At 46.4% G+C, this 12,365-nt stretch overlaps 1 protein-coding gene across 7 annotated transcripts in view; it reads left to right on the top strand.

Moving 5' to 3' along the window:
* The window catches only part of SIL1 (SIL1 nucleotide exchange factor), a 288,848-nt gene that overhangs the window by 63,432 nt on the left and 213,051 nt on the right, over nt 1–12,365 (top strand). For 6 of the 7 annotated variants that reach the window (XM_023735590.1, XM_023735589.1, XM_023735592.1 and 3 more), the window contains 2 exons: nt 1,317–1,431; nt 7,754–7,889. In XM_023735590.1, the coding sequence (XP_023591358.1) occupies nt 1,327–1,431; nt 7,754–7,889 (241 nt within the window). In that variant the 5' untranslated portion in view covers nt 1,317–1,326. The remainder of the gene's footprint in view (nt 1–1,316; nt 1,432–7,753; nt 7,890–12,365) is intronic. The other variant, XM_023735588.1, reaches the window with a different exon arrangement.

Below are 12,365 nucleotides of genomic sequence, written 5' to 3'. Positions count from 1 at the left end.
GGAAGGGACCCTATGGAGAGCTGGTGGTGGCAGACAGCAGGGCCAAGAGGAGCCTGTTTTTGGGGCCAAGAGGAGCCTGTCCTCAGTGGGCCAAGAGGAGGCCTGCATAACCAAGACGAGCCTAGAGAGCTGTCCTGCACTGAAGAAGGGAGACTTTGCCTATGTGCTTCCTGATCCTGATCCTGAGTTGTAGCCTGTTGATCCTGATCTCAAGTTGTACCCTGTTACTTATAGTCTGTGAGTTCTGTGTGGCCACTGCAACAGATTATTAAACCCAGAAGAGAAATAGAGAATACCGTGGGAGGACAGCTGGTGTCAGAATTGGTTAAAAGGTTGGAGGGTGGAGGTATGTCTGACTTCCACCTCATAGGGATCAGCTTTGGGCTTATCTTGATTTGCATTGTCTCCCCTGAAGTTAGACAGGTTCTGATGCTACTACTCCTACCATTTTACACCAGGCCAGAAGAATGCTGCATTTTAGGTCTTTGTAAGATTCTGAATACAGAATAAATACCATGTGATCTTTAGCATAGATTATAAAACTCATAGCAAATTAAATTTAGTGGTTCTTTGAGTCTTTGCAGTTGCTTTAATGAGCAGTTACTTAAACAAAGCATCCTTGTGGCATTTAGCACTACTAGGTGTTAAAAGGTTTTAACAGCTACTAGGGTTGCACTTTGGTTTTCAAAGCAACTAGGGCAAGTAGAGTCTTTTCTGGACCCATGGTTTGGCATCATTCTCAGGGAATGCTTACTAAAATTATCTCCCCCTCCCAGAAACTTCTGGCATGGTTCCAGATACATGTGACAGACTGAAAGGTGATGTGAAAGGCTTTGTGGCTTGGGAGTATTGAACTTTGCTGGTTTAGGGGACGCTAATGGCATCTATCTTCAAGCATGACAGTGGGTATGGTTTAAAAATGGGTGGTTATAAAGGCTTATGTGGATTTGGGCCCATGTCTATTCACACGCTGATCAATTGGTCAGTTTCCCTCTCTCCCCAACATAGCTAACACCACTCTCCACAACGCAACAAGTTGATAGTGAGGAAGGAAGGGACCTGGGCTATTATAGCTCACAGTTCTGGTTGGCTGTACAGTTCCAGCCAGGGCATATCTACCTTCAGGTGGCTGGAGTACTCATGGAAAGTGGAGGCTTACTTCAGATTTTTCTACCCTGTGGTAGAAGGCCCATGATACCTCTATGCAGAAAACGTCTTAAGTCTGTCAAATGCGTGACATCATGAGAATCATGATGCTGCGGGACCAGGCACCAGCTTCCCAATGACCTTCTATTTTCTATGTTTGCACTCCTCAGGTCTCTGACTATGGCTCCCCAGGGACTGCTGCCTTCTAGGATGGCTCTTCGGGGCATGCTACTCGGGTTGCTCATGGTCTCCTGCTTTACCTTCTGCAGTAGCCATCAAAACTCGGTAAGTATCATATTGTAAGTGGGAGGGTTTCCTAATGGGGTCAGAGAAAGCCTCGGTGTCACCAGGGTTGCTGTGGGAGTGGGGTAGGCATTTATTTTTCCTTCTTATAGAAATATGGCCAGTGCTGGGAATGTGGCAAAATTTTCTGGCACAGTTTATCATCATCATCATCAGCTTACCATGTACCAAGCACTGTATTAAGTACTTTATATATATTCTCATTTAATCCTCCCAACAACCCTATGAAGTAGGCAGCTACAATTATTATGCTCATTTTCGGAAGGAAGACACTAAGACTCAGAGACATTAAGTAACTCGGCCAAAATCACACAGCCAGTTTGTGGCGCAGCTGGGAGGTCAGGATTCTCCATAGAAGCTGAGTGCCTGTGTGGTGAACACTAATCCCAAGCAACACTCTGCTTCTTCTTCTGCTCCCCTCTTCCTGTACTTCCTCAATCTGTATCTCTGTCTCCTCCCTCCCTCTGTCCTTTTCTGCCTGTTCTCTCGAGGCTTCTCTTCATTAACTCAGACCTCATCACTCAATAACTCAGACCTCATCACTCAGGGCTTTTGTAATTGCCCTGGGCAGGAGCATAACACGCTAGAATGCCCTATGCTTGACCTAGGCTCCTAGACCTGTTGCGCCAGCTTGTTCCAGCAACAGCCTGCCCTTGACCAGCTCCATGCCCTCCCTTTCCCCTCCCTTGAGAAGTCCTGACAGTCAGCTCTCTGACAGTGCCACCCTCCCCCAACCACCTTCCGCAACCTCCGGGGCTCCCGCTAAATGTATAAAGCACCGGAGGCTTTGGAGCAGGAGGCCCTTGAAGTGCAAATGACAATTGTGATGAATTTAATAACAGTCTAGCTCAGCCGAGGTTCACCTCTGGCTTGTGGCAAGCTTCCACCTTCGCTCTGAAGTCATTTGTTTTCTTTCTGCCTTTCTTCCCCACTTTGTGGAGCAGGAGAGAATGTACAGTTGGGAGTCACGAATCCTTTTTGAGCTTTTAATGTTCTCTGACTAAGATCCTGTTGATGCCCTTTTTTTGCCTCTTCTCCAAGGGCACTGAGAATGGGATCCTGGTGGCCTCCAAGGGTGGGACTGGTCACAGCATGAGGTTGAGACAGTCTTTGGCATGGCCTAGCTGTGGAATGACCCAGAAAAGCACCCAAGAGTCTCACGGGAGGGTCAGAGCTGTGTCCCCTCCCCAACCTCCAGCTCATGAGGAACTCTGTGCTCCCTATCATGAGCTTTAGCAGATGCACAATTAACAAAAGCGTGCTGATGAATTTACTTAAGGACTGTGTGTTAGTAAGTCCCTTTTGGGTAATAGTCCAACTAAATAGATGAGCTTTCAGAACCATAATTATTCTGGCCCATTTATATTAGCTCTGTTGAGTCTAGTTGCAGAAAAAATGTTAATACTGACTTTCATCAACAGAAGCTGCGTTTATCCTTATGTCTGTTCCTAAGCTGTGTCCATTTGTCATAATCTTTCATCATGTGCTGAGCACAAGTAGGAGTGGAAGCATCTTTTCTCTCATGCCATAAAAATTGCTGCCCTGATGGCATTTAAAATCCAAATTATGCAGCCGGCCACCTTCACAACAGGGAAAACGTGTAGGGGTAGGAAGGAGGCTTGTGATCCATTCTTCAGAGCCTGGAGTCCAGGCAAATACTCCTGGTGACCCAGAATTGTCCTCTCCTAAGGCATTTGTGTAGGTTGATGGCCACCCAGGAAAGGTTGGCTATGCCTGTCAGGGTACTATCTAGAGCTATCTTCCCCTCCTTGGGATGCTGTGTCTTAGGAGGAGTGAGTATTGTCTGGTACTGGCTGCAGAGCTGAGGTTGTATGGTACTAGCCTTCAAAGAGGTGGGAAGTGAGGAGGGACGGAGTGGAACCTTCTCACTGGATGGAGCACAAGCCCCACGTAAACCCATTTTGCCACCTGTTTGGCAAGATATTAACCATATCTGAGCTTTGTTTCCGCATCTGTAAAGCAGGGTTGGTACTTAACCTCTTAACATTTTAGTGTAGATTAAATGTGATTATATACGTGAGCACCTAAAATTGGGACTAGCACAATATGGTCAATGTATGGTCAATAAATGTCAGCTATTATTTTTAATAAAGAGATGACTGCTTCTTTGGTTTATTTTGGGGTGGTGTCAGGCAGGGGACCCTCTGCAGTATGTCTCTATCAGCCCACTATTAGAGATTTCATTCATTCTTTTGGATCTTGAAAGCTTTGATCTTTAAGAATCTTTTATTCAGATACATGCGCAAGGAAGTGTGATGTGGTAAGCTGTTGTCAGCTAACACCTTAGCTGAGATTTCTTGCCAGTCAGTTGAGAGGAAACTGGTACTTAGAGTGATGATGGTAGGAAAAAGAAACTGCTGGGGATCCAGGATAGGAGGGAGCCCTTCTCAAAGCCAGCTGGGAAGGCGCCAGAATATGGGATTTACTTCAGAGCTGACCAAAGGCTGGCCTGCCTCTCTCACTTCTTCGTCTTGCCCTCCTGTTCAGGACATTGTCCAGAGGCTGGTCTTCTTTGTCCCTTCTCTGGGACTATGGTTTTTCAACTTCCTATTGAAGTCTTTGCTTGGACAGGGAGATGTGCTGCTAAGTGTGTTAAGGTGATCTCGTTGCCCCAGCTTCATTCCCTCAGCGTCCAGGCACAGCCATTAGTCCATATGCTCAAAAACAGAAACACGAAAGTGAGTCAGAATTCATACATGGACTTTGGAGTCCAGCAGGCCTGGACTGAAATCTCTGGTGCTATTCCTAGCAGTGTGGTTTTGAACAGGCCCAGTATCCGTCCTCATTGGTAAAATGGGAATGATAAGAGTACATACTTCAGAGGTGAGACTAGGATGAGTTGAGGCATGGGAGGCACTTTAGCCTAGTGTCTGGTATATAAAACAAAACAAAACAAAAAACCCATTGCCGTTGAGTTGATTCTGACTCATAGCGACCCTATAGGATAGAGTAGAACTGTCTCATAGGGTTTCCAAGGAGTGGCTGATGGATTTGAACTGCTGACCTTTTGGTTAGCAGCCAAACTCTTAAGCACTGCGCCACCAGGGTTCCACCTGGTATCTAGTAAGGGCTTAATAAATGGTAAACTTTCTAGCCTGTGATACATTCATGTGACTGGCCGAATGTAATTTGGGTGGTCTAAGGACACTCATAGCCAGGTCTGATGAATAGGGCAGGCTGGGTAGACAGGGGAGCATGGAATTTGTGTCACACATACTAACCAAAAGGTTGGAGATTTGAGTCCACCCACTGGTGCCTTGGAAGAAAGGCTTAAGTAATCTACTTCTGAAAAATCAGCCATTGAAAGAAAGCCTTATGGAGCACAGTTCTGCTCTGCTCTGACACACATGGAATCACCATGAGTTGGAATTGACTTCACGGCATCTGGTTTACTGTAAAATAATGGCTTTTTTTTTTTTCGGTGGCTTAAAATCTAATTCAAAGATGATACCGGGAAGAAGTTCAAAAAACATTTTGAGCAGTGACAGGATTGTTGCAAATGTTTGTCCCCCTAGGGCTTGAAGCCTCAGTGGTCCATTAGTCTCATCGTTCTAATCCTTCCTCTTTAATCTATCCTGTTAACCTTGTTACAGGCATCTAGAAAAAATGCGTTTCCAGCCTCCAGTTGTCAAAATGAACGCTAACCTTTGCCTAGATTTTGAAGGGCTTCCTGCCATATTCTCATCATCTCTATTCCCTTTGTCTCTTTCTGCTTCTCTTGATGATGAGAATTTGAGTGCTTGCACATAGTTGCACCCTCCAGGAGTTACCTGGCTAAAGCAAGAGTTGCAATTTGAAGTTAAATATATTTAGTTCGGCCCTTTTAGTGTTCTAAAAATAAGAAAATTTCACATAAAAATCTGGATTTTTGTTTTCTTAAAATTGAATGTCTGCGTGGCAGTGGTGGGCCAGCTGAGTAGCAGCTGCTTTCCTTAGTCAAGGCAGGAGGGCTCCGGTTCCCCTAGTCCCCACTACTCCCTGTTGTTTTCCACCTGGCCCACTTTACTCATTTGTATCCATCCCTGCCTGGCCCCTGAAGGCACTTGATTGACACACCTCTAAGGCAAATTTTATTAACGTTCTCTTAGTCCCATGGTCTTGAGTGTGGTGGTGCTTCTAGCAGGGGCTGACCAGCATTAATGGCCCTGTAATACATAAACTCCGGGTACTTAGCCTACAGGGTGGTCTTTGTTGTGGGATGTGGGCTAGTGCCTAGCCTCCAGCAGACTTGGTACCTTGATCTTGCCTCAGTCTAAGGCACCCAGAAGACAAGCCTATGGGAGGGAACGTTCGTTCACACATTTGTTCAGCAATTACAAACTAAGCCCTATCCCATGCATGAAGTATACAGTGGTGAAGGAGACTAATACAGTGGCTGTCCTCAGGAACTCAGATGTTGGAAGTCCTTGACATCCATGTCCTCAGAATGTAGGATGCCTCCTGCCAGTCTGTCTTCTCTTCAGGCTCATGAGTACACCTGTTCCAAGGTTTCTTTTGAGCTCAGATTTGTACAGATTTCAAGTTGAAGAGGTGGGAAAGGTTTGAGGAATCAAGCTGCACTGGTGGCCACCACCCCAACCTGAACCTGCCTGAACGATGCCATTTTCTATGGTCACTGTTGGATGTCACAGCATGGACTCATCTGACCTGGAACATATGACTACCTTCGCAAGTAATAATAGTAGTAGCTACCATGGACCTAGGGCTGGTGTTCTACATTGTAGAACCTCATCTAATGAATGAGCTAGATACTGTTATTATTTCTACTTAATAAATGTGGAAACTGAGGCTTAGAAAGTTAAGTAATTTTCTCAGTATCACAAGAAACTGAGATTCAAATTTTGGGTTATCTGATGCAGAGTTTGAGTTCTTAAACACTGTGCTGTAGTCAGTGCCTCTCATTACATGTGACATGATTTGAGGGCCTCTACTTGCCCAAGATACTGTCCTTACTGGTCCTTAGCGAGGTCTGAAATTCTGCCACCTGAATTTCATGCCTTTATTTCTTGTTAAAATGCAAAAATCCATGAAGGGGCTTTACATTGTCATCACCAACAGCTTAACACCTTAACCTTTCTTCTGATAGCTAATTAAAGATCAGAACCTGAGGGACCCCAGCAGGTGGGGGTACCTATCTGGAGCTGGGACACTGCTCAGAAGAGATGCATTATTACCTCCCATGCAATGTTAGAATTGTTGGGAAACCAAAGTGTGAGATCTATGTAAAGTACATAGCACAGGTTTGGGTTCATAGTATGAATTCAAAAAATATATTTGTTATTATTAGGGGAAGAGTTGGGAGGTGGAGGAAAAGTGATGACAGGGTAGGTGGGAGGGCTGAAATAACCTCCTGGTGTGCTAGTGTGGGTTCCTCTTTGCTCTAGTTTCCCAGAGCTCTGGAACCCTCTAGTTCCAGTTTCCTGGGGCCTTAGTGCTTTTATGCAAGAACAGGTTTAAAAATGTGACAGGAAGTTTGGGAACCTGGGAAGGAGCAAAATGAACAATACTTTGTATTTATCTTGCATCTCTGTCTCCTGAGCTCCAAGTGCTCCACAGACACCATCTCATTAATCCTCCATGCTCTCCACAGGGTGGAAGGAAGCTGGTTTAGGAAGCAGTTTCCAACGTGGGCATCTTCCTCCTTCAGCCCAGCTGGGCTCTCACCTTTCCACTGGCGCCCCTTCCTCCATGGATTGGAATATTCCAAGAGGTCATTTATGCCCTATAGGCCCCCTGGGGAATTGCCAAAGCCCTTACTGTTCCCTGCTGAGCTTCTTGGGAATCAGTTGGGCCTTAGCTGCCAGCTTTTGCACATCTGTGGTGGCCATTTGAAGATTTACTCTCCCGTTCAGATGTATGTTTTTTCCGTTATAAATATCTTTACTTTTTATTGTAAAAGTAAAGATAAACTTTAAACAGCAAACAGTATAGTAGCATATCAGATAAAAAGTTAAAGGCCCCAACTGTCTCCTTTTGCCAACCCCTCTCTGTAGTATGTTCCCTTGACCCCCCCTCAAGATAGTGTGGAACCTTCTGGGCTGTTTTCCCTATGCATATACAAAAGTACTATATACACAAAATGGCGTGCTGTGTTCATTTAACCATATTCCCTCACACATGTTGGTTCTGAGGTTAACCTTGTGAAAGAAATTGCAGGTGTCCAAACATGCCTGGGGAGGGGAGGAGGAGCATGGAGGGAAAAGTGTGCCACCCTAGGTTATCTTCTTTCTACTTGCCTGGTGCCCAGCTGTGGTGGGTCATGCCCTCTGTTTTCTTTTCTTAGAAGGAGTTTGCACTAACCAACCCAGAGAAGAGTACCACCAAAGAAACAGAGAGAAAAACCAAAGCAAAGGAGGAGCTGGATACCAAGGTTCTGGAGGTGTTTCACCCAACCCATGAGTGGCAGGCTCTTCAGCCAGGTACCAGTCCTAGCCCTGTCCCCATTAAACACACTCTGAATTCAACCTGCATATGTCCTTTGTCCCCACAGGGCTGGTTTGAAGACGCTGACACTCTCTGGCTTGCTGGAGGGGAATAGTGTGGTTGGTCAGAGCAGTGGCTGTAGCGCTGCTGTAGGGCTCAGGGACCTTCATTTTCCAGCAGAACAGAGATTGCAGCATCTGAGTGCCCTGGAAGAAAGGCAGGTGGTAGGTGGCCGTGCTTTCTGAGCAAGTGACTGAAAACTTTGTTTTCTTGCACTTCTGAAGCACAGGAGAGGCAGTAACATGTGCCTCGCTCTGCAAATGCTATTTCGGGCTCTGCTGCTCGGCTTAGTGCTGCTGAAATACTGTTCACGGGAGAGTCCTGAGCACCGGTGTAGGGCAGGAGTGTTCTGTTGTCAAAGGAACCTGTGCTAAGAAACGGTCTGGGCCTGGCCTGGTTTTTAAATGGGACATCCTCAGAAGGAACCACTTTCTGACCCTTTCGTGAACCTAATAATGAAAATAGCTAGCAGTTACGGCGTGTTTACCATATGCAGGTACTGTGCTAGTGCTTGATATGTATAATCTTGTTCAATCCTCATAATAATACGGTCTAGTATCTTTATTTTCAGATGAAAACACTGAGGCTCAGAGAGTTTAGGCAACTTGTCCTGTGTCATTCAGCTACTGTGGTAGTTTGACTCCAGAGCCTGGACCTGCCCTCCTCCCTCTACCCCCTCCCAATCCCAGCTGTCCTTGCCAGAGCCCCACTATGCTGACATCTGGGCCCGTTCTCACGGGTAGGCTGTTTGCATTCTGCACTGTGCAAGGTGAATGGCAAGTCCTGGCAGCTGCCATAGTGTAGTTTCATCAGCTCCTTGCCGATATTTATCACCATGTCCTCACTGCCCCCATTGCTGCTGTGCTGGCAACGGCAGCATTTGCTGTGCCAGCCAACTTTCTGGTAGCAGTATCGCTCCTGCTGGGATTGCCTATGGGTAGTTGCTGCCACAGAGGCGTGATGAAGCACCAAGGAAGTCAGGTGGGAGCTGATGACGTTAGGCAGAGAGAGGTTTTAGGAACCGAGGTCCTGGGTTCAGCAGATTGAACCCTTGGCTACCTTTCCTCAGCTTCCTCGAGAACTGAGCCCTTGTTTTTTGAGGACTAAAACTAGAAGGGGTTACTAGGGGTGGGGAAAGGAAGATATGGGCTATATCCACTGGTTTTATGTAATGTAGCTTATACCTTTTTTAACCAGGCTAGTGCCTGGAGCAGATGCAGGTCAATGTCCCGTGGTCCCCACTCCTCCATCTGTTCTTATGGCTGAGTCAGCAGCGCCCTTCAAGGCCCTGGGTCCTCATTGCAGAGCAAGGCTGAAGGGTCTGACACTGAGCCCTTGTCCAGCCCTCTAGGCAGCGGGGCTGCTGTTTATGGTTTAGCAAAAGAGCCCTCTCTGTATCTGTGGAGAGGGAGAGCAAGAAACTGGGTGAAAAGGGACAGATGTGGACTCTTAGAGCCTCTGGAGAATTGGAGTGGAGCACTGATTTTTACACATAACCTTGGGCCTGATATGCCATTGACATCCTCCCCTGCCTTCTGGTTTCTCAAGGGCCTCTCATAAACTCCTCTGCTTGAACTTCCCTTGAAGCTGCCCCAAAGTCTTCTCTCCCTACCCCTGAGATCTCAGTGGGTCAGTTAGTCAACTTTGTGGTTGAGCACAGACACTCAGACACTGTACCTTGGAGGGCAAAGCAGCTCTTGTTCTAGTCAAGCCTGTCACACCCCAAACCCTGCCTTCCCTACCCTTCATCCCCAAAGCAGGACCAGTGAGAGGAGATTAGGTGAGAGGTTTGTCCTGGCCTCAGTGTCTGATGTAGGTTGATTTGGGGTCTGGTGCTGTGGAATGAGACCAGTAGAAGCAGACAAGATGTTCTTAGGCTTTAGTGCAAGTCTGAAGTGTTTTGTATGTATACTGAGAAGGTTTTGTTTTTATTTTTATTTATTTTTTTATTGTGCTTTAAGTGAAAGTTTACTGTTAAAGTTAGTTTCTCATACAAAAATTTATACACATTGTTATGTGACCCTAGTTGCTCTCCCTGTAATGTGACAGCACACGCCTCCTTTCCACCCCGGATTTCCCTTGTCCATTCAGACCAACTCCTGTCCATTTTTGCCTTCTCATCTCACCTCTTTACAGGAGCTGTCCATTTAGTCTCATGTATCTACTTGAGCTAAGAAGCGCTCTCTTCACGAGTATCATTTTATGTCTTATAGTCCAGTCTGATCTATGTCTGAAGAGTTGGCTTCAGGAATGGTTTCAGTTCTGGGCTAACAGAGAGTCCCTGGGCCACGTCTTCCAGGGTCCCTCCAGTCTCAGTCAGACTTTTTACTAGAATTAAGTCTGGTCTTTTTACTAGAATTTAAGTTCTGCACCCCACTTTTCTCCTGCTCCATCAGGGACTCTCTGTTGTATTCCCTGTCAGGGTGGTCATTAGTGGTAGCCAGGCACCATCTAGTTCTTCTGGTCTCAGGCCGATGGAGTCTCTGGTTTATGTGGCCCTTTCTGTCTCTTGGGCTAATATTTTCCTTGTGTCTTTGGTGTTCTTCATTCTCCTTTGCTCCAGGTGAGTTGAGACCAGTTGATGCATCTTAGATGGCCGCTAGCTAGCTTTTAAGACTCCAGATGCAACTCACGAAAATGGGATGCAGAACATTTTCTTAGTAAACTTTGTTAGGCCAGTTGACCTAGATGTGCCCTGAAACCATGGTCCCCAGACCCCCACCCCTGCTACTCTGTCCTTCAAAGTGTTTGGTTGTATTCAGGAAACTTCTTAGCTTTGGTTTAGTCCACTTGTGCTGACTTCTCTTGTAGTGTGTGTTGTCCTTCCCTTCACCTAAGATTATTCTTTTTTTTAAGTGTTTAAAGCTTTTTTTTTCAATTGTTTTTTTATTGTACTTTAGGTGAAGGCTTACGGAACAAATAGTTTCTCATGAAACAGTAGTACACATATTGTTTTATGACACTGGTTAACAACCCCACAACATGTCAACCCTATAACTTCTCAACCTTTTTTTTTTTTTTTTTAAACGAAGAGAAGTTTATTTCCTCACAGTCAGAGTAGGCTAAAAGTCCAAATTCAGGGTGTCAGCTCCAGGGGAAGGCTTTTTCTGTCAGCCTTCTCATCAATGTTCCCCCGGACTCGGAGCTTCTTGGCACAGGGACCCCAGTCCAAAGGACGCGCTCTGCTCCTGGCACTGCTTTCTTGATGGTATGAGGTCCCCCTATGTCACTGCTCACTTCTGTCTTTTATATCTCAAGAGATTGCCTCAGGACATAATCCAGTCTTGTAGATCAGGTCCTGCCTTACTAACACAACTGCCACCCATCCTCCCTCATTAACATCATAGAGGCAGGTTTACAACATACAGGAAAATCACAGTGTACCAGGAATCATGGCCTAGCCAAATTGATACACACGTTTTTTGGGGGACATAATTCAAACCATGACATTCCACCCTTTGTCCCCCAAAAAATCACATCCTTGCAACATGGAAAACATATTCACCCCCATCATATCTTAGCAAAAGTCTTAATTCCAAGTCCAAAATCCAAAAACTCCTCTTCATCTGTGAAGTCTAGAATACAAGTTATCTGCTTCCAAAGGTACAATAGCAGAACAGGCACAAGCTAGACATTACCATTACAAATGGGAGAAACTAGACGAAAAGAAGTGATTTTAACAGGCACCAAGCAAGTCAGCAGAACACATTACATTAGCCCTCAAGGCTTTGAAAATAATCTTCTGTTCTCTGAGACAATTTACACAATAGCCTGCCCTCCAGACTCTAGGTATTGGCCACAGTCTCTGGATTCTGAGAGGAGGCCCAGCAGCCCTGGGCTTCAGCTCCTCCTTCCAGGCCCACTGGGACAGGAACTCTGCTCTCTTGGCTTTAGGCACACCATTCTCCCAGTCCATCTGAGTGGCGACTCCACCCTTAGAAGCACCAGAGGCCATTGCTGCACCCTTTGAAACCCCTGAGGTCATGGTCATACCTTTTGAGACTGAGGCAGCTTCTTGTGTCCCTTGTCTCTTAAGTTTCTGCTTCTGTTTCCTGTGGCCTCTTGGCCTTCGGGCCTCATGCCCGCATCTGCCCTGCTGGGGCAAGTGTTCCAAAGCTCTGTAGCTCCACCGGTATAAGTGCCTGGAGGCACCCCACTCCACCAGAAAGCCTCGTGCACACAGACACTCAGCTCTCTCGCTCTGTGGGTCAGCAAGCCTAGCTCCACCGATAAGTGCCCAGAGGCACCCAACTCCGCCAGGAAGCCTCCTGCACACAGGTAGTCTTGCTCCATGGGTCGGCTCCAGCGCCATCTCGCACTGGTCTCCTGGTTCTGCTGCTGTTGGTTCTCTGCCGCTGCTGCTTCTCTGCTGCTGTAGGTTCTCTGCTGCTGCTGGTCCTCTGTCACTGCTG

The sequence above is a fragment of the Trichechus manatus genome, unplaced genomic scaffold (assembly GCF_000243295.1).
Source record: "Trichechus manatus latirostris isolate Lorelei unplaced genomic scaffold, TriManLat1.0 scaffold00080, whole genome shotgun sequence".
Taxonomy (NCBI): Eukaryota; Metazoa; Chordata; class Mammalia; order Sirenia; family Trichechidae; genus Trichechus; species Trichechus manatus.
Note: the sequence above shows the minus strand (reverse complement) of the source record. Positions and strands in the feature narration are given on the sequence as shown.